This window comes from Emys orbicularis, chromosome 23 (genome assembly GCF_028017835.1).
Source record: "Emys orbicularis isolate rEmyOrb1 chromosome 23, rEmyOrb1.hap1, whole genome shotgun sequence".
Lineage (NCBI taxonomy): Eukaryota > Metazoa > Chordata > Testudines > Emydidae > Emys > Emys orbicularis.
Genome location: NC_088705.1, coordinates 15,257,325 through 15,277,738, shown reverse-complemented (window position 1 = coordinate 15,277,738; position 20,414 = coordinate 15,257,325). Strand labels below are relative to the sequence as shown.

The 20,414-nt window shown below is 46.0% G+C and overlaps 1 protein-coding gene and 1 non-coding gene across 2 annotated transcripts in view; both read left to right on the top strand.

Annotated features, from left to right (window-relative positions):
• The window catches only part of PUM1 (pumilio RNA binding family member 1), a 126,079-nt gene extending 114,763 nt beyond the window's left edge, over window positions 1–11,316 (top strand). Inside the window, exons 20-22 of the mRNA XM_065421820.1 lie at window positions 805–926; window positions 2,700–2,892; window positions 9,565–11,316. Coding sequence (XP_065277892.1) covers window positions 805–926; window positions 2,700–2,892; window positions 9,565–9,696 — 447 coding nt within the window. The 3' untranslated portion in view covers window positions 9,697–11,316. The remainder of the gene's footprint in view (window positions 1–804; window positions 927–2,699; window positions 2,893–9,564) is intronic.
• On the top strand, window positions 3,467–3,544 carry LOC135893947 (small nucleolar RNA SNORD103/SNORD85). Its single transcript, XR_010562342.1, has one exon. It is a non-coding gene; the product is annotated as a small nucleolar RNA SNORD103/SNORD85 (small nucleolar RNA).
• Window positions 11,317–20,414: the final 9,098 nt, after the last annotated feature.

Sequence of the window (20,414 nt, the reverse complement as noted above, 5' to 3'; positions counted from 1 at the left end):
GTAGTCTGGAAAGGTTGAGAGCCCCTGGTCTAGATAGTATTTGGAAGAGTGGTTCTCCGCATGCATAGACAGACATGCGCTAGCTTGCTAAAATAGCAATGTACCTGTGGCACCATGGACAGCAGTTCAGGCTAGCCTCCTGAGTACGGACCTAGGGGGTCAGGCGTATTTGTACTCAGGGGACTAGTCTGAGCCACTATCCATGCTGCCTGCCAAAGCCACGTGCAGATCGAGCGCATGTCTCGCAACCCAGGCTGGGGAGCACCCTCCCAGCTGTCATGTAGATAGACCTGTGTACACATTGGAAGCATCAAAGCTTTTTAGCCTTTTGAAAAGTGAAGAAAAGAAATGATTGACTGACTGGCAGGCCACACACCTAGCCATTCTCATTGGGTGTTACGGTACTGGGGGGGGGGGGGGGGGGGGCTGAAGTGTCTCAAGAAGGGATGTGAAGGGAGGACAGGAGATTGGCTCTGTGAACTGTGAGCATTCTAGTGTAGGTGTTTCAGGATTCTAAAACTTGGAGGCGGAGGACATTTGAAGTGGTTTCTTTCCGTAAGCAGTTAGTGTAATCAACATGCTTCATGCTCAAGAACCAATTATTTTGGATTATAATTGGCACAGAGTTAGTGTTTTACATCATATTAAAATTTTAGAATGTGACCTTCTCTAGCAGTAGAAATATTGATTATATCATTTAAGCTAATTATGGGCTAATTAGTGTGTAGTTAAACTAAAGTTTACAAAACTTATTAGCACAGGGAGCTGGTTTAGTGTTAATGGTTTCTATACGCTTTGTTACAGGATCAATATGGGAACTATGTTATCCAGCATGTACTAGAACATGGTCGGCCTGAGGACAAAAGCAAGATCGTAGCAGAAATTAGAGGCAACGTGCTTGTGTTGAGTCAACATAAATTTGCCAGGTTTGCATTTGCTTAGTAAAGTCTAAATCCTATAAAAACACTGTTTTTCCTAGATGTTCCAGCATGCCAGAAGATAGCAGTAGCAGTATAATGACCGTACTGTATAATGTATAGTTCTCTGCTTAAAAATCAGCTATACGTGAATGGGGAAATTTAAAAAGCATTTGGCCCCAGTTAGGTGGCTATCCATTTATAGAAAGGAGGAGGATGTCCAAGTGTTACCTATTTCAAGCTCCCATGTTTAACCAAGAAGAGTAGAACACAGCTCCTTTCAAGTCTCTTAACACTGCACCTGGATTGGCTTGCTGGGGGCTCACTTGAACAGCAGCCTAGAGCATTTCACTGCCACTAGACGGCCTGGCTGGTCCCAGGAGTTGGCTGTTTTATTATAGAAATTCTTCCCTGCCTTATAACACCTTTCACTGAAGAATCTCGTTGCTTTGCATACACTAATTAAGCCTCTCAGCCCCTTATGAGGAAAGTTTGAATTTATAACTGTCTTACACATGGGGAAACTGAGGCACCTGGAGGTTACATGTCATGCCAGACATTAGACTATGAGTGGGGAATAAAACCTAGGGGTCTTGATTCCCAGTTATTTGCTCTAACCAATAGGCCGCATTTGCGGAATCCTCTAGTGCCTGTTTCTAGCCTCTTAAATATGTAGCATCTGAGCTTCTATAAGACTTACTTTCCCCCCTTTGTGAATGATTAAATGGTACTTTGTAACGCTAACAAATGTTGTATTGGCAAGCGTTGGGTAAAGGGTGGTCAGGTGCCAGGGAAGTATCTTAACACAGTTATTCCAAATTGCTTCCTCCCTGGCTTGCCTTACTGTTGTGTACTAACCATCTCCCATGCAGAGTGTTAATCAGTTCATTGTCTCCCCTGTGCAGTGCGCGTGAGTTGTGGCAAATCACTTAGTGATTTTGTGCTATAAACCCAGATCCTCTAGAACAGAAGTTGAGACCAGCAAACACTTTTCACTTTTCCTATGTCATATTTTAAACTTGGACTTCCAGAAATGACAGGCAATAGCACTCATGTGCCTTTCTATCAAACCACAGAGTAATTATGGAAGGTGTTCACCCATGCTAAGATATCAGATCCCTCCCTTAGTTATCTTGCATTTCCCTGTTCTAACCCAGGATCTTCTTTCAGGTTGAAATACAATGCTAAGAGAGACATGTTAAGGACAACTCAGATATCACTGTGATGAATGTGGTATAAGATAGACCTACACTTAAAATCTTACACTATAGGCTTTCAGACTAGGGATGCACAAGTTAATTTGGATGAAATAAGACCTGAGTTGATCCTTGGCTCAAATCTCTTATCAAATGCAAGGTTTGAAATAGTGCAGTAAATGTTGTCCATTTTTGCATGTGCTTCTATGCTTCCTAGTTTTGCTCAGGATGTGAAAGAGCAGTTCTAGACAGACTGCTCTTGGATGTATGCATCTCAGCCCAACCCGGGAAGTCCTGGAAATCTTGCCCCACTCCTTGTTCTTGTGAGTTTTCCAGATCAAAGTTATGTGGATGAACTTTTCAATATTAGTCTGTGTGATCCTTTTGAGCTTTGTCCTGAAATAGAAACCAAAAGTTCTTTGGTCAAGAATCCAAAATGTCCTGCTGCTGAATTTCCATACCAGCACTTCCTGGCTTTCCTAATGGCCGTTCTTGGTTAGAGACCCAAGAGCATCCCTCTGGGGTTGACTAGAAAGCTAAGTCTGGATATTGTGGGGTGACATACTACCACCTTCTTGTGTTGCAGCAACGTTGTGGAGAAATGTGTTACTCACGCCTCCCGCACGGAGCGGGCCATGCTGATTGATGAGGTGTGCACTATGAACGATGGCCCTCACAGCGCCTTATACACCATGATGAAAGATCAGTATGCCAACTACGTGGTACAGAAAATGATTGATGTGGCAGAACCAGCTCAACGGAAGATTGTCATGCACAAGGTAAGCAGCTGCCACCAGTTGGTAACAATGGGCTTTGTGCTTCGGAATCCTCATAGATTTTGGAGTGTGTAGCACGAAGATCTAAGTGGGTGGAACTTAAACCTCTTCCGAGAGCAACCTATCAGTCAGGTTGTCAAGCATTGAGTTTTCCTAGTGTTACACTCTAATACAAATTCATTAATCTGTAGCAGTAAGAATGAGAAATTCCTCCTGATAAAGCTGATATTTAGTGAGCTGTGCATGGCTCTGATCCTGGCACTTTCAAAAATCATGAGAGTTGGGAGGCAGGCCTGAGATCCTCAAAAATATTCCCTGAAAGTTGGCGTATCAAGCATATATCTATCTCTGTAGAGTGACTGATACTTGTCTCCTCACAAGGACTGCCATTGCTTTATCCCTCCTAGCAGGGACACCATTTACACACGTGGAGGTAAAACTCATCCAGCGTCTTTACCAGTCTTTTCTGGCCTACTTACATACATGTGAACATGGGGATTTATAACAAAAGTGCTGATACAATTGGGGCTGTAACAAAGCCAGCTAGACGTGTTGAAATTCAGGTACGGTTCAAAGGTCTGGCGATGATGACACACTTGCCCTCACTGAGAACACTGTTCAATAATGAGACTCTCACCGTGTACTCTGAGCCAGACTTCTAGAAACCGCTGAATCCAGAGCTGTTAACAGGAATTCTAAGGACAGTCACTATGTTTGTCGTTTCATACGGAAGCATTACAGCAGCACTTTAAAGAGACTTTCTTTAAAAACTTAATGTAACTTATGCTATGGAGTGTATAGGCTTCATCCATTTGGCGTATGCAGAATACACTGCTTTAAAAAAGCTAGTGTCAGATTACTTTTAAACAAATTTAAGAACATCTTAAATTAATAAAATTAAAAACTGAATTTTGCTTCCTATCTTTAGTTGCACTGTTTGCTTTCCGCATTTTTCTGAGCTTGGTGAGTTAACACATTAGTCACTTTTGTTTGTCAGTTTTGAATCTGTTTCAGATTCTCAGGCATTAGTACACTGTTGCAGGGTTCGAGTTTACAAAGGTTGCAAGATTATATGTTTTTGTTTTAAAAAGGAAACAATTTTTGTCTTAAATATTGCAATGCTACCAACCTTGATTTCAAAATAATGAGATTTTAAAAATAATTATTTTGGGCTTTTTATTTGCTTTCTGTTTTTTAGAACCTTTAGCAGTTGTGTTCTTCGAGTGATTGCTCATGTGTATTCTACAATAGGTGTGCGTGATCGCCACGTGCACCGGTGCTGGAAGTTTTTCCCCTAGCAGTACCCGTAGGGGAGCGCCCCAACGACCCCTAGAGTGGCGTCTCCATGATGCGATATAAGGGGCGCTGCGTGCTCCCCCCACCCTCAGTTCCTTCTTGCCGCCAGTGAAGGTGCTTCAGAACCACTCTGCTCCAGCTTTGCTGTAGCTCGTCCCCAGAACTGCTTGTTCGTTCGGTGTATGGTATCTGTAGTTAGTTTGTTGTTTAGTTTAGTTAGCGCGCCTGGGGCGGGGCATGCCTTGCGCCCCGGGTTTTAAGTCGTGCGACACTTGTAGGCGATCTGTGCCACGAGTGATCCGCACGCGGACTGTCTGAGCTGTTCGGGAGAAACTCATCTCAGCGATCGCTGCAAGATTTGCAAGTCTTTTAAGCCTCGGACCAAGAGAGAAAGGGACATTAGGCTCCGGGCTATTCTGATGGAGTCGGCACTGACCCCGGCTCCGGCACGCCGCTCCGAGTCGGCACCAGGCACCGTACGTGGTCCGTCACTCCAGACTCAGGATGAGGCCCCTCCAGCTCTGGTTGGCCTCGGAGTTCTCCCAGGCCAGGGACAGGATGGACAAAGTCCTCACGGTACCCGAACCAGTGATTGCCTCCCTACAGTGATGGTCCTCCCCAAGAAACATGTTCCAAGGGGTCCCGTTCAGGGGAAGGGCCCCGTCACTGGAACTGGTGTCCGATGTGTTGGACCTGGGATGAGGGGTCCATGTGGGAAATGTTCAGACCAAAGGTCTGTGGTCGGCTCGGGATCTGACCCTCCACATAAATGTCAAGGAGCTCAGGGCGGCACGGCTGACATGCATGGCCTTCCGCTCGCTTCTGGAAGGCCGGGTGGTCAGGGTCCTCACGGACAACACGGCCTCAATGTTCTACATCAACAGGCAAGGCGGAGCCTGATCTTCTGCCCTCTGCCACGAAGCCCTCAGGCTGTGGGATTTTTTGTATAGCCCACGACATCTGCCTACAGGCCTACCACCTACCGGGCGCCCAGAACGCGCAGGCGGATCGCTTGAGCAGGGACTTCTCCTCTCAGCACGAGTGGTCTCTCCACCCAGAGGTGGTGCACAGATTTCTTCGAGTGGGGGGAACTCCCCAGGTGGACCTGCTCGCAACTCAGCAGAACCATTGCTGTCCCGGGTTCTGCTCTGGGGGGGGGCTGGGACGGGGCGCTATCTCCGATGCCTTCTTCCTGTCCTGGTCAGGCCAGTTCCTCTTTGCCTTTCCCCTGTTCCCGCTGATTGGCAAGGTCCTGGAAAAGATAAAGATGGACAAGGCCCAGGTCCTTCTGATTGCCTCGGCATGGCCCAGGCAGCATTGGTACAGGACCCTCACGGGCCCGATGGTCGCCCCGTCATGGCTGTTGCCGTCCCGCCCGGACCTGCTCTCCCAGGGCCAGGGCCGCCTCCTCCACCCCAACCTAGCGGCACTCCACCTCACAGCGTGGCTGCTCAATGGTTAGGTAGGGAGGAAAGGACGTGCTCAGAAGGGTTTCAACACATCCTCCTAGAAAGCAGGCGGCCCTCCACACGCCGAGCCTACTTGGCAAAGTGGTCTCGGTTTTCCAGATGGGTGGACGAGCAGGGCGTTTCCCCAGTGGCCGCTCCAATCCAGCTTATTCTGCACTACCTCCTCCACCTTAGAGCCCAGGGCCTGGCACCCTCGTCAGTCAAGGTGCACCTGGCGGCCATATCGGCCTTCCACCCGCCGGTGCAGGGCCCATGCTATGACTGATTCCTTACGGGGTGGATCGTCTCTTCCCGTATTTTAGGCCCCCAGTCCCACAGTGGGACCTAAACCTGGTGTTGGCCCGTCTCACAGGGCCCCCGTTTGAACCGCTAGCCACGTGCTGCTGGTCACACCTCTCGTGGAAGGTGGCCTTCCTGGTTGCGGTCATGTCGGCCAGGTGGGTCTTGGAGCTCAGGACCCTGACCTCCGAGCCCCTGTACATGGTGTTTCATAAGGATAAGGTCCAGCTCTACCCACACTCTTCGTTCCTCCCGAAGGTGGTCTCCGCCTTTCACATGGGTCAGGACATTTTTCTGCCGGTCCTCTGCCCCAAGCCCCATGTGTCCAGTGAGGAGCGCCGTCTCCACGCTGGATGTGAGACTGGCTCTGGCCGTTCAGAAAGTCCTCGCAACTGTTCATCGCCTCGGCCAAGGACATGAAAGGTCGGCCGATCTCCACTCAGCGCCTCTCCAACTGGATCACCTCGTGCATCTGTACCTGTTGTGACCTGGCAGGAATCCCTCCGCCACCAATTGTGAAGGTGCACTCGACTCGGGCACAGGCCTCGTCGGCTGCCTTTTTGGCCCGTGTCCCCATTCAGGACATTTGTGGGGCTGCCATGTGGTCTTCAGTTCACACGTTCACCTTGCACTATGCGATCATCTCTCAGACCAGGGAAGACGCCGGGTTCAGCAGGGCCATACTCCATCCCGAGAATTTGTGAACTCCTCCCACCTCCAACAGATATAGCTTGGAATCACCTACTGTGGAATACACACGAGCAATCACTCGAGGAAGAAAAGACAATTACCTTTTCCGTAACAGGTGTTCTTCGAGATGTGTTGCTCATGTCTATTCAACATCCCGCCCTCCTTCCCCTCTGTGGAAGTTGTCTGGCAGGAAGGAACTCAGGGTGGGGGGAGCGCGCAGTTCCCCTTATACCGCACCATGGAGACGCCACTCCAGGAGTCGCTGGGGCACTCCCCTATGGGTACTGCTGGGGGGAAACTTCCGGCACCGGTGCATGTAGCGAGCACGCACACCTATTGTGGAATAGACATGAGCAACACATCTCGAAGAACACCAATACGGAAACGGTAACTGTCTTTTTTTCAAGCTTTTCTCTACAGCCATAAGGGATAGAAACTTGTTTTAAAAAACTCCCCCTAAATCTGAGATTTTCATACAATCACACAACTCCAGGGCCTGGGGCTGTATGAAAAACACCAATTATAGCTAGACTAATAATAACATTATGAGAGCTGCCAACATGGGAATGTAAAATCTAAATGCTGGGATTTTCAGTGGAGCCTAAGGGAGTCGGGTACCAAATCCTAATGAAATTGAATTCCTTTACACTCCTTTGAGAATTGACGCTAGACATTAGGTCATTTGACCAGCCAGTGTTCCTTTAAAATGAAAGGAGCATGTATGTAATTTGTACACCACAGTGTGTGGGCTTGTCTGCTTGGGGAAGTTAACTGGTATAGTTATGGTGGAATAAAAAAAATCTACAAGCAAAGGCTAAAATTCTGAACAGGGCTTAATTATCTACTGCCAAGATGGAGGGAGTAATCTGGAATACACCTCTACCCCGATATAACATGACCCAATATAACACGAATTCGGATATAATGCGGTAAAGCTGTGCTCCGGGGGGGTGGGGCTGCGCGCTGCGGCGGATCAAAGCAAGTTTGACATAGTGCGGTTTCACCTATAACGTGGTAAGATTTTTTTGGCTCCCGAGGACAGCGTTATATCGGGGTAGAGGTGTAATGTAATTTTATTCTGGAGGTGGTGGTTTATACCAACATATAATTCTGTGATAGCTATGCTGTCACTGGGGGTGGGGGGTGTTAGTACCTTGTGCTTCCTTCTGTCAAGCCAGTTCCTTTCCTTTGATCAGAATAAGCAGCTAATTAGGTTTCTGCGTAACTATGTCATGGGCGTATTAACATGGCTTTTTAAAATGTAATCTATCTTCTACTGGGCTCATTCAGAATAATGGACTTTGCTTGTAGATTGTTTTAATGGCAGTTTTCTACAGCCAGTTTATTGATGTGATGCCATTATAATAAAAAAAACAATACATTAATTTCAACAAACAGGAAAATGGCCAAAACATTAAACCATATACAATCACCAGTTTTGATGGTGAAAACTCAGAAAAGTATCACGGATGCAGGCCGTTGAGGAATACGACAAAAAGAAATACCATTGTAGAGTTAGCATGTTTTCTAGAGCCAGTTTTCAAATTATCCAGTTAAACCTACTTTGGATATTAGGGTGAGGAGGGGAAAGGCATAAAGGTTTGTGATGTTTACAAGACAGATTTATTGGATTCTTCAGGTTAAATGGGCTCAAATCCACTAGTGCCTGAATTAAAGGAAGAGAGGGTGGATTTGGGATTTCCTACCTTAGGGAAATGCAACAATAATGTATTTTTCTTTCCCAGGGAGGAGAGGAGAGGGAGAATATATTTATGCATTAATTTTCAAATTATTTACTCACCATTCCTATAGTTTCAACCTTGAAATTAAAATCTGACTTCTAGTTACATCGTTGAAGAAATACATAAGCAGTGTGAACCTTTCCCATGTATCGCTATCATGACTCGTCCTTTTCTCTTGTCTACATAGGGAAGTTGAGTGGCAGAACTACAGTGGTATAATTACATGTACTTCAGCAAGGCCCCTGTGTGGATGCTCTATTTCAGAATAAAAGTGACTTTTACCTCAGAATAGTGTCCCCATGGGGAGTTACACTGTTATAGTTCTGCCAGTCAGTTTCCCCATGAAGACAAGTCCCTCGTAAATGTTGGGATTCGAAATCAAATCAGAACTGTTCAGGAATTGTCCATCAGAATGATTTTCTAGTGGAAAATGCCCCTTCCACAAAATTGAAATTTTCCATCTGGAAAATCGAAACAGCAACTCCCAGTAGGCAGGAAGTGAAATTGACGAGAGCCTCCCAGCTTCGGCAGCCAGCAGTCCACCTGGAAGGCTCTTGTTAGTTTCACTTTGTCTTTAGAAAGCTGAAAAATTCCCATCTCTCGCAATGTGATTTTCCTGGAAATCCCTTGCCAGGAAAAACTTCACATGTTTGTCCCAAAGCAGCATGAAAAGACAAACTTTTTCTAAAATACAATGTTTTTCATGGGACGGGATTTCCATTTTCCAGTCACCTCTAAATCAAACTACCCTTAAACACAGGACACTGCCCACCTAAAAATAACGATTACCCAAACTGCTTTTAGTTTTCCCTTGCTAAAGTCACTGCTTCACTTAAGTTACTGAACTCTAAATGAAAATTAAACCAGTAAGGTATTGGAATAGGGTTTGAAACTGTAGTCCATAGATCAGATGTTCCAAAGAAGGCTGGCTGAGCACATAGTGCTGGCTCTCTTCCTTGTTTCCAACTGCTAACGTTTATTAAAAGGCCACTAAACTACATGAAATACTTTCCTAATGTGACTTTTCCATGTTCGCAATTGATCACTGGGAGGAGAGTTGTGGCTGGGTGGGGGGGAATGGGAGGGGAGGTGACTATTATGGTATAAGATTGTGTCCTTGAAGGAGTACAGAAATCTCTCCGGGCTAATGTGTATGTGGCTCTGGTTTCTAAGCTTCCATAAACCTTTTTGTCTCCTAGATCCGGCCTCACATTGCCACCCTGCGCAAGTACACCTATGGCAAGCACATTTTGGCCAAGCTGGAGAAATATTACATGAAAAATGGGGTTGACTTGGGGCCAATTTGTGGACCACCAAATGGTATCATTTGAGACAATGAATTTCAGAGAAACTCACTGGCCATCAGGCATTTAAAACCAGCAACCGACAATATTCCAATATACAGTTAGAAAATGTTTTATGGTTGCTAAACTACTAAAAATACAAACAAAAAATAAGCCTTTGTAAATTTCTTTAATTTTATTATGCATAACATGTACTAATTATTTTTTTTAATTAACTAATTGCCCTGCTGTTTTACTGGTGTATAGAATACTTGTACATAGGTATCAAATGTACATGGGAGGCCACATTTTTGTTCACTGTTGTATCTATATTCCAAATGTGGAAACTTTCAGGGTGGTTGGTTTGAAGAAAAAAAAATGTTTTTAATTCATCCGCCTCGCAGGTGACTTTTTTGCAAATACCTGTTTTTCTCCTTTTATTCAAAACTCAGCAAGAAGTTTGAATTTTAGTTAAATGGCACAAAACCCGCATTTAACGCTGTTTATAAATATTAAAAAAAATTCAACTTGCTAAAGCTTCAGTTTAAGAAATTTTTTAAGTTTTTGAAACTTTTTAATTGCTTTTTCTGTTTTGTTTTTGGAGTATAACATGCTAAAGAAGGTAGCTTAGCAGTCAGTTTCGAAAGAAAACATAAGCACCCAGGATGTTTTTAAAGCAAGAAGGGCGGGTGTATTTGTTTACTGCCTACTCAGTTTGTTCTGTTAACACTGAAAGACAAAATTTGATTATTTAGCATGAGGAAAAAAAATCCAACTCAGCTTTGGTCTTGCTTCTATAAATATATAGTGTATACTTGGTGTAGACTTTACATATATAAAAATTTGTAGTATTTTCTTGTTTTGATGTCTAATCTGTATCTATAATGTACCCTAGTAGTGGAACATACTTTTGATTGTACAATTGTACATTTGTAAACCTCTGTAATGTAAATGTGGAGAAGTTTGAATCAACATAAACCCGTTTTTTGGTAAGAAAAAAATTAGCAAAACCTGTGCATTTCAGTGTATATTCACACCTTTTATGGTCGTAGCATATAGTGTTGTATATTGTAAATTGTAATTTCAACCAGAAGTAAATTTTTTCTTTTGAAGGAAATGTTCTCTTTATACAGCCTAGTTAATGTTTAAAAAAAAAAAAATGCTTGGTTTTATTTGTCACCTAGTCGAACAGTAGCGATCCTTTCTAAATGTTATACAGAATGATTCAGTTCAAAATAGTGTTTTTTTGAATCTTAAAAAAGTAATGTTTTGCTTATTTTGTGACAGTAAAAAAAAGTGCAAAAGTACAGAATCCCCTAGTTTTCCTTACAATCAGAGTCCCCTTTCACCTTGTAAAGTGTGAATCACCTTCCCTTTTTGTACAGAAGATGAACTGTATTTTGCATTTTGTCTACTTGTAAGTGAATGTAACATACTGTCAATTTTCCTTGTTTGAATATAGAATTGTAACACTACACGGTGTACATTTACAGAGCCTTGTGTATATTTCCAATGAACTTTTTTGCAAGCACACTTGTAACCATATGTGTATAATTAACAAACCTGTGTATGCTTATGCCTGGGCGACTATTTTTTGTAACTCTTGTGTAGATTGTCTCTAAACAACGTGTGATCTTTATTTTGAAAAATACAGAACTTTGGAATCTGGGTTTGTGCTTTATTTGAACATTTTCAATATAGTGCCACCAGGACAAACTTTCTTATTGCCTTTGCCTCTTTCTTTCTGGTCTTAAGGATCTCTCTCAAAACAATTTTTAAAGGATGATGCATTGGGTAAGGAATCTCTATGGATAGTAATTCCATGCTTGAATAATAAGAATATATTAGTAGGGATATGTTACAGACCACCTGACCAGGATGATGATAGTGACTGTGAAATGCTCAGGGACATTAGAGAGGCTATTAAAATAAAAAACTCAATAATAATGGGGGATTTCAACTATCCCCATATTGACTGGGTACATGTCACCCCAGGACGGGATGCAGAGATAAAGTTTCTTGACACTTTAAATGACTGCTTCTTGGAGCACTAGAACCCACCAGAGGAGAGGCAATTTTTGATTTAGTCTTAAGTGGAGCACAGGATCAGGTCCAAGAGGTGAATATAGCTGAACCGCTCGGTAATAGTGACCATAATATAATTAAATTTAACATCCCTGAGGCGGGGAAAACGGCTCAACACTAGCATTTAATTTCAGAAAGGGGAACTACACAAAAATGAGGAGGTTAGTTAAACAGACATTAAAACGTACAGCACCAAAAGTGAAATCTCTGCAAGCTGCATGGAAACTTTAAAGACCCCATAACAGAGGCTCAACTTAAATGTATCCCCCAAATTAAAAAACATAGTGAGAGAACCAAAAAAGAGCCACTGGCTAAACAACAAAGTAAAAGAAGCAGTGAGAGGCAAAAAGGTGTCCTTTTAAGAAGTGGAAGTTAAATCCTAATGAGGAAAATGGAAAGGAGCATAAACTCTGGCAAATTAAGTGTAAAAATATAATTAGCAAGGCCAAAAAAGAATTTGAAGAACTGCTAGCCAAAGACTCAAAAAGTAATAGAATTTTTTTTTTTTTTTTTTTTAAGTACATCAAAAGCAGGAAGCCTGCCAAACAACCAGTGGGGCCACTGGACGATCGAGGTGCTGAAGGAGCACTCAAGAACGCCAAGGCCATTGCGGAGAAACTAAATGAATTCTTTGCATCGGTCTTCACGGTTGAGGATGTGAGGGAGATTCCCAAACCCGGGCCATTCTTTTTAGGTGACAAATCTGAGGAACTGTACCAGATTGAGGTGTCATTAGGGGAGGTTTTGGAACAAATCGATAAACCAAACAGTAATAACTCACCAGGACCAGATGGTATTCACCCAAGAGTTCTGAAGGAACTCAGATGTGAAATTGCAGGACTACTAACTGCAGTCTGTAACCTATCATTTAAATCAGCTTCTGTACCAAATGACTGGAGGATCGCTAATGTGACCCCAATTTTTTAAAAGGGCTCCAGATGAGACCCTGGCAATTACAGGCCAGTAAGCCTGACTTCAGTACCTGGCAAACTGGTTGAAACTATAGTAAAGAACAAAATTGTCAGACACATATATGAACATAATTTGTTGGGGAAGAGTCAACATGGTTTTTGTAAAGGGAAATCATGCCTCCCCAGTCTACTAGAATTCTTTGAGGGGGTCAACAAACATGTAGACATAGTGTATTTAGATTTTCAGAAAGCCTTTGACAAGGTCACTCCCCAAAGGCTCTTAAGCAAAGTAAGCTGTCATGTGATAAGAGGGAAGATCCTCTCATGGATTGGTAACTGGTTAAAAGATAGGAAACAAAAGGTAGGAATAAATGGTCAGTTTTCAGAATGGAGAAAGGTAAATAGCGGTGTCCCCCAGGGGTCTGTACTGGGCCCAGTCCTATTTAACATATTCATAAATGATCAGGAAAAGGGGGTAAATAGTGAGGTGGCAAAATTTGCAGATGATACAAAACTCAAGATCGTTATGTCCCAGGCAGACTGTGAAGAGCTACAAAAGGATCTCTAAAAACTGGGTGACTGGGAAACAAAATGGCAGATGAAATTGAATGTTGATAAATGCAAAGTAATGCACATTGGAAAACATAATCCTAACTATACATATAAAATGATAGGGTCTAAAGTAGCTGTGACCATTCAAGGAAGAGATCTTGGAGTCATTGTGGATAGTTCTCTGAAAACATCCACTCAATGTGCAGCGGCAGTCAAAAAAGCAAACCACGTTGGGAATCCTTAAGAAAGAGATAGATAAGACAGAAAATATCATATTGCCTCTATAAATCCATGGTATGCCCACACCTTGAATACTGTGTGCAGATGTGGTAGCCCCATCTCAAAAAAAACATATTAGGATTGGAAAAGGTTCAGAAAAGGGGAACAAAAATGATTAGGAGTTTGAAACGGCTGCCGTATGAGGAGAGATTAATAAGACTGGGACTTTTTGGCCAAGACTATAACAGGGTTAAGAAAAGAACTAGATAAATTCATGGAGGATAGGTCCATCAATGGCTATTAGCCAGGATGGGTAGGGATGTTGTCCCTAGCCTCTTTGCCAGAAGCTGGGAATGGGCGGCAGGAGCTGGATCCCTTGATGATCACCTGTTCTGTTCATTCCCTCTGGGGCACCTGGTATTGGCCACTGTTGGAAGACAGGATACTGGGCTAGATGGTCTGACCCAGTATGGCCATTCATATGTTCTAAAGCATAGCCTTACTAAACTTAAACACTTGGTTTTAACATGTATTGGAATGAACAATATGATTAACAAGGTATTTCCTAGTTCCATGTGAAATGAATGTTTGGATGTATCATGGTTTTCAGTTTTAAAAAGAACATGGGAGATTGTACTCCGGCAAGTTTTTATTCATGTGCTTAACTTCAACCATAAGAGTAGCCTCATTAAAGGCAAAGGGACTTAAGCACATATCTCAGTGTCTCCAGTGGGGTCTAGGGCCCAGATCCTCAAAGGTATTTAGGCTCTTAAACTTCCAGGAAGTTCAGTGCCAAAAATACCTTTAGCACCTGGATTTCAATGACTGCGTTTCCTTAGAATTCTGCACCACATTGTCACAAAATTACATTTTCCAGTTTAGTTTTTAGATATTAAAATAATACTCCATGTCTCTGTCCATCAACAGCAGAAGCCCCCCCCCCCCTTCCCCTGGTGAATTGGCATTGTTTTAATCAGATAGTTTTGACACGTTATTTTAAATCTTAGATTAAATAGGTTTTCCACCACTTTTTTTTTCCAGATTTTTAAGTTAGTCTCTGTGTGCAATAAGCACTACTGTCACACTGTCAAATGCAGTCAGCTGCAGTCCATGACAGGTGTTTTGTTATGCTTCTGTACTCTCTCACTGAAAATTCAAAGCCTTTCATACCACTTGAATGCTTATTGTAGCATAATAGTACTTGACACTTAGACAGTCCCTTTCATGCAAGGAGCTGGGAATGCTTTCCTGGTATTAATTAATTTTTACAGCACTCCTCTGAGCTGGGAAAGTATTACTACCATTTTACTGAGGCAGGGCGAAGGGAAGGCCAACGTTTTCAGTTACCGAGTATGATCATCTTCCATGGGAGTTATGGGTCCTCAGGTGGCTAATAAGGCCAATCCTTGACCCACAAGTTCTATTACAATGAGGGCAGATGTTTTCAGGCTCAGCGGGAGGCTGTTGACCATGACTGGAGACCAGTCTCTCCTCCCTCCTGCGCCTCTTGTCCTCTTCGGCTTGTCGGCGAGCAAGTTCAAAATGCAGGGGACCATCAAACATTTTCAGGAGCCTTAAGCTGACTTTTGACATACTGGGCCTGGTAATCGGGAGTGCTGCGGCCACCACTCTGGGGCAAGGCACTGGGGGCTGGGAGTCTGGCAGCTCTGGAAAACAGCCCTTAAAATGTGTCCCAAATGGGGCCAAAGTCAGCGGCCAATCTTATTGCACAAAGCTGGGCCTCAGGCCCTGATTTCCAGAGGTAACAAGCACCTGTAGCTCCTATTGCCTTTCCCTGAGTTGTAGTGAGTTATTAGCTCTGCAAGCCTAGGCCCAGGCTCCTGAGTTGGGCCTAAAGTAGCTTGCTCATCTCACTGGCAGAGCCTCCTACAGGAAGAGCACCTAAGAGACCTAATTCGAAACCTTAGCCCCCACGTCTCACGAGTTAATTGCAAGGTGCTTCTCTTTCGACACGATTGCAGCGCTGTCTCTAGAGAATACACGAGCTAGTGGCATCAGAGCAGAGTGCGGCCATGTTAGCCATCTTCCAAATGGGGCACACACCGTTATACTGTGAAAAGAACAGGAGTCCTTGTGGCACCTTAGAGACTAACACATTTATTTGAGCATAAGCTTTTGTGGGCTAAAGCCCACTTCATCGGATGCATGCAGTGGAAAATACAGTAGGAAGATATATATACACAGAGAACATGAACAAATGGGCATTGCCATACCAGCTATAACGAGACTAATCAATTAAGGTGGGCGATTAGCAGCAGGAGAAAAAAAACTTTTGTAGTGATCAGGGCCAGCTCTAGGATTTTTGCCGCCCAAAGCAAAAACAATTTTGGCCGCCCCCCCGTTTTTTAATTACCCCCACCCCCGGCCCCGCCTCAACTCCGCCCCTTCCCCAAATCCCCAGCCCTGCCTCCTCCCCCCAGGCTCTCAAGCCTGGGAGGGAGGGGGAGCAGCGGCGCGCAAAACAACTGTTTCGCGCGCCGCGGCCGCTCGGGATCTCCCCCTCCCTCCCAGGTTTGAGAGCCTGGGAGGGAGGGGGAGACTCCGAGTGGCCGCGGCGTGGGCGCTGCTTCTCCCCCTCCCTCCCAGGCTTGAGAGCCTGGGAGAGAGGGCGAGTAGCGGCGCGCGAGCAGCAGCGGAGGTGAGCTAGGGCGGCCGGGGCACATTTTTAGGGGCGGCATTCTGGCGCCAGCCATGCCGCCCCTAAAAATGTGCCGCCCCAAGCACCAGCTTGTTTTGCTGGTGCCTAGAGCCGGCCCTGGTAGCGATAATCAGGATGGCCCATTTCCAACAGTTGACAAGAAGGTGTGAGTAACAGTAGGGGAAAAATTAGCATGGGGAAATAGTTTTTACTTTGTGTAATGACCAGGGCCAGCTCCAGGCACCAGCGAAGGAAACAGGTGCCTGGGGCGGCCGATAGAAAGGGGCGGCACTCCGTCCGTCCGTTGGCAAGGCGACACGGCCGGTTCGGCGGCGGCGGCACTTCGGCAGCAGCTCAGTCGGCCCGCTCCGGATTGGCGGCGGGTCCTTCACTCGCTGTCTTCCACTTCGGCGGCAACTCAATCAGGTTCTTCTGTTTTTTCGCCACTTGGGATGGCAAAAAAGCTGGAGCCGGCCCTGGTAATGACCCATCCACTAACACGGCGACCACTCTGAAACCTGTCACCTTTGTACTGTGTGGCCTCGGGCAGCTGGCCACCTGCACCAGGAGTCCTCTTGCCTTCTTTTTAAATCTCATTTTAGATGCACCAGTGCCTTGCTGTCTTAGTGCAGTATCCTGTGGTCTTAAACGTTTCGACTAGTTTCCTATATCAGTGCATCCTAAAACCCCACCAAACCCTAACCACCAGATGAGACTCCAGAGCCACTCTCACTATGGTATCCATAGCCATGTGGCGTGGGCCGTTACCACCCAACAGACTTAGAGTTTTACACAGCTTCACTTCTCCCTAGTCCTGCAGCTTTGAATGGAGAGATAACCTGAGCACCTTCCCGTTGTAGTGAATTCAGATTCAAATTAGGCACAGATTTGTAACCGTAAAGTTGATTAACCACTGGGACAAACTACCAAGGGAAGAGGTAGATTCTCCATTTCTTGGCTTCAAAGCGAGACAGGTTGCCTTGCTGGAAGAGATGCTTTAGTGAAACATACAAGTTATGGAGCTCAATGCAGAGGTAACTGACTGAAGTGCACTAGCCTGTGATAAACAGTAGGTTGGATTAGATGGTCCTTCTTGGCTTTAAAAATCTATGAAAGCGAAGTGCTGAGACAAGTAGATACAAAACGTGCCACATCCCACTGATGCGACATTTCCCGTGTGTGTGACCCAAAGCGACCTTAATAATTGGCTTGTCCATGATAGTGCTATTGGAAATACCCCAGATTGGGGCGGGATAATGGACGGCGCCTGGAATTGACTCGCTCCTTGCTGCATGTGTCCCGCGTGCTTCAAACCACAAAGGCCTGCAGCGTCTGTCAGTGCAGGAACTAATAAATTGACGATCAGCAGAGCTGCTTGTCTTAGCTTCGTTGTCTGCAAAGCAAGGGCAGGGCATGTGGGACACAAGGGGATTTTTCTAGCGTTGAGAAACCATTTTGTCCCCTCCTGAAAACAATGGCTTGGAGATGATCTTTCAGGAACAAAACGATCGGAGTTCCACTAAAGGTGGCTCCAAAGCCCCAAATCCAGGCTCAGTTTTGAGGAAGTTCAGCCTGAGATTTAAGCTTTACAGCGTCTCTAGCTACCCCATCACTAGAGTGTCTGAGCACCTCACAGGCATCTGTGAACTAGGGCAGATTAAGTGACATGCCCAAGGTCTCACGGGAAATCTGTATCAGAGTCACAGATCTGTGTTGTCTCAGTCCAATGCCCCAAGTACAGGACCATCCTTGGTGTGGAGAAAGTGAATGTTATTTACCCCTTCACATAACACAAAACCCGGGGGTCGCCCAATGAAATTAATAGGCTGCAGGTTTAAAACAAACATAAGGAAATACTTCACACAAAGCACAGTCAAGCTGTGGAACTCGTTGCCAGGGGATGTTGTGAAGGCCAAAAGTATAACTGGGTTCAAAAAAGAATTAGCTAAGTTAATGAGGATAGATCAATCAATCGCTCTTGGCCAAGATGGTCAGGGACGCAACCCCTGCTCTGGGTGTCCCAAAACCTCTGACTGCCAGAAGTTGCGACTGGAGGACAGGAGATGGATGACTCGATAATTGCCCTGTTTGGCTCATTCCCTCTGAAGCATCTGGTGCTGGCTACGGTCAGATGACAGGATATCATTGGTCTGACCCAGGATAGCTGTTCTTATATTCTTCCTCCATTTGCTTTTAGCTGAATCTGACACCAAGAGGATTTCAAGACACTGGTGCCCAGGTCCAGGGAGTCTCCGCGCAATATTTGGCCGCCTTTAGTATTGCGCTGATCTGGTGGCAAGTTTGTACTTGAGAATCAGAACGGCACATGCATGGAGCGGCGTCCTCACAAGCCCAGCCCTGTCGGTGCTCTGCTCAGGACTCCAAGGCTGCTGCTTCGTAGGTTTCTGTTTAGACGTGTCGCCCTCCCTGGCTGCTGGGCTGGGCCTGCTAGCTCTTCCGGTGTCCCAGTAAGCAGCTGCATAATGATAGGCACGTGGGCAGCTCCTCTCATTGGGCTAGTTATGAATGGGCTTCCCCATTTTATTGATGGGGGAAACCGCATCCCTGCAAGATTTACCCCAGGTCACCCAGCAAGCCAATCAGCCCAGGCCTCCTCACTCCCACGCTCACGTTCTAGGCACGGACGTCCCAGTGTACGCCAACTGGGCTGGCATCGGGTGGCAGGCGGGGTCCTGTGTCAGAACGCATGCTCCCAGTTTGGCCAAATAAGAGGGCAGGGCAGCAGCTGGGGCTATAAAGGGTTAGGGAGCATGGGAGAGGGAGGAGGTCCCTGGTGAAAGGCTGAAGGGTAGCAGAGGGGATGGCCAGCAGATCTCCCTAAACTAGATCATGGGGGCTGAAGGGAGCTGCCGACTGAGCTCTGAACCAGGGCAGCAGGCTTCCCTGGGATGTCTCTCCACCCTGGAGCCAGAGAGCGGAGGACCAGGGGAAGAGTGGCAGGGCAGACTGGCTGGCCGGCCTGAGATGAGAGGTTAGTGGAATGGGGGGACTGATGATCAGATGAACTCCCAGGAGAGAGGCGGGGGCTCTGGCTGGGAAAGCCAGGGCTGCACTCCAGGGGTGGCTCTCCAGGCAGGACGGGAGAGGAGTGAAGAAGAGCCCGGGTGCGATGGGAGACGCAGTAGTGTGGCATGTGCTACGTTGAAGGACTAGATGTGGTGGGATTTGAAGGACTCTCTGCGCTGGGGCGGTAAATAGACTCTTGGGACTCTTGTTACAGCTCATTTGCACTGTGTGCTTGTAACAAACCGGCCCCCGGGAGGGCGTTAATGAGGCAAGAGCGCCTGTTGTGGAGTACTGGGGGGCCTGAGATGGGAAGTGGGATGGTGGCATCCAGCCTTAGGACACCCAGTTGCAACGGGGCGGGGCTCGGGGATGAGAGGAACCAGTCACAGGCTGGAGAGCAATAGCAAAGCATGCTCCCGAGCATGGCTGTGAGATCGAAACGCTCCTCTGCTCCAGGGCTGGAAGTGCCTGGGGTGAGCACCCTGGTGTATGGGAGAGGCCCAGCTGTCTGCCCGGAGAACGCGCTCGGCGCTCCTTGGCTGGAGCAATGGCCATTGTGACAGACCCTAGGGAGTAGCTGTGGAGTGGGTGAGCATCGCAAACCCTGGAGAAGACTCAGCGTGTGAAACAATAACAGGATCTGCCAACAGCATTAGGGGGTGTCCCTTGCGTCTCAGGGAGTCATTTGAATCCAGGGCCCCTTGCTTCGGCCACACGGGGGTGCTGCAGCCTAAAGAACATGTCGCCGTGTTCCAGCAGCTAATTGGCAGTGATCCTCCCAACGTGCTATTTCCATAAACAATCCCTCACCTTGAGACGCAGATAAACACATTGATGGCTCAGCGAGAGGCGCATTGTTCAGAGACGCTGCCTTCTGCTTGTTAAGAAGATGCACGCGTCTCATTGGGGCCTTGCAAAGCTGCCAGAGGAAGAGAAACAAAATCGCCTTTTATAATCAAAGACACCTTTATGGCCCCTGGAAATTGCTTTTAGCAGCTTGCCAGGCTGTGGCCTTTCATCGCCTCCTGGCGCATGGCTCGAATCTCTGCTCAGGCATCCTCACATGCCACGCTAAGCTGGGATCGCCAGTGCATTGCTGGGGTTCTGGCCATTCTCACAGCAGAAAGCTAATACACAAAAACATCTTCCCCACCAGTGTTTTCTGCCTCTACAGCGTGTGAATATTCACTAACTTCCCGTGGGTATTTGGCTTGTTTATTGTCCAACGGTGCAATGGTAGCATGTTCTCGGAACCCAGGGGGTTCATTTGATTGTTTCCTCCAATTAAAACCCACCCGCCTTAGAGTTTAAGG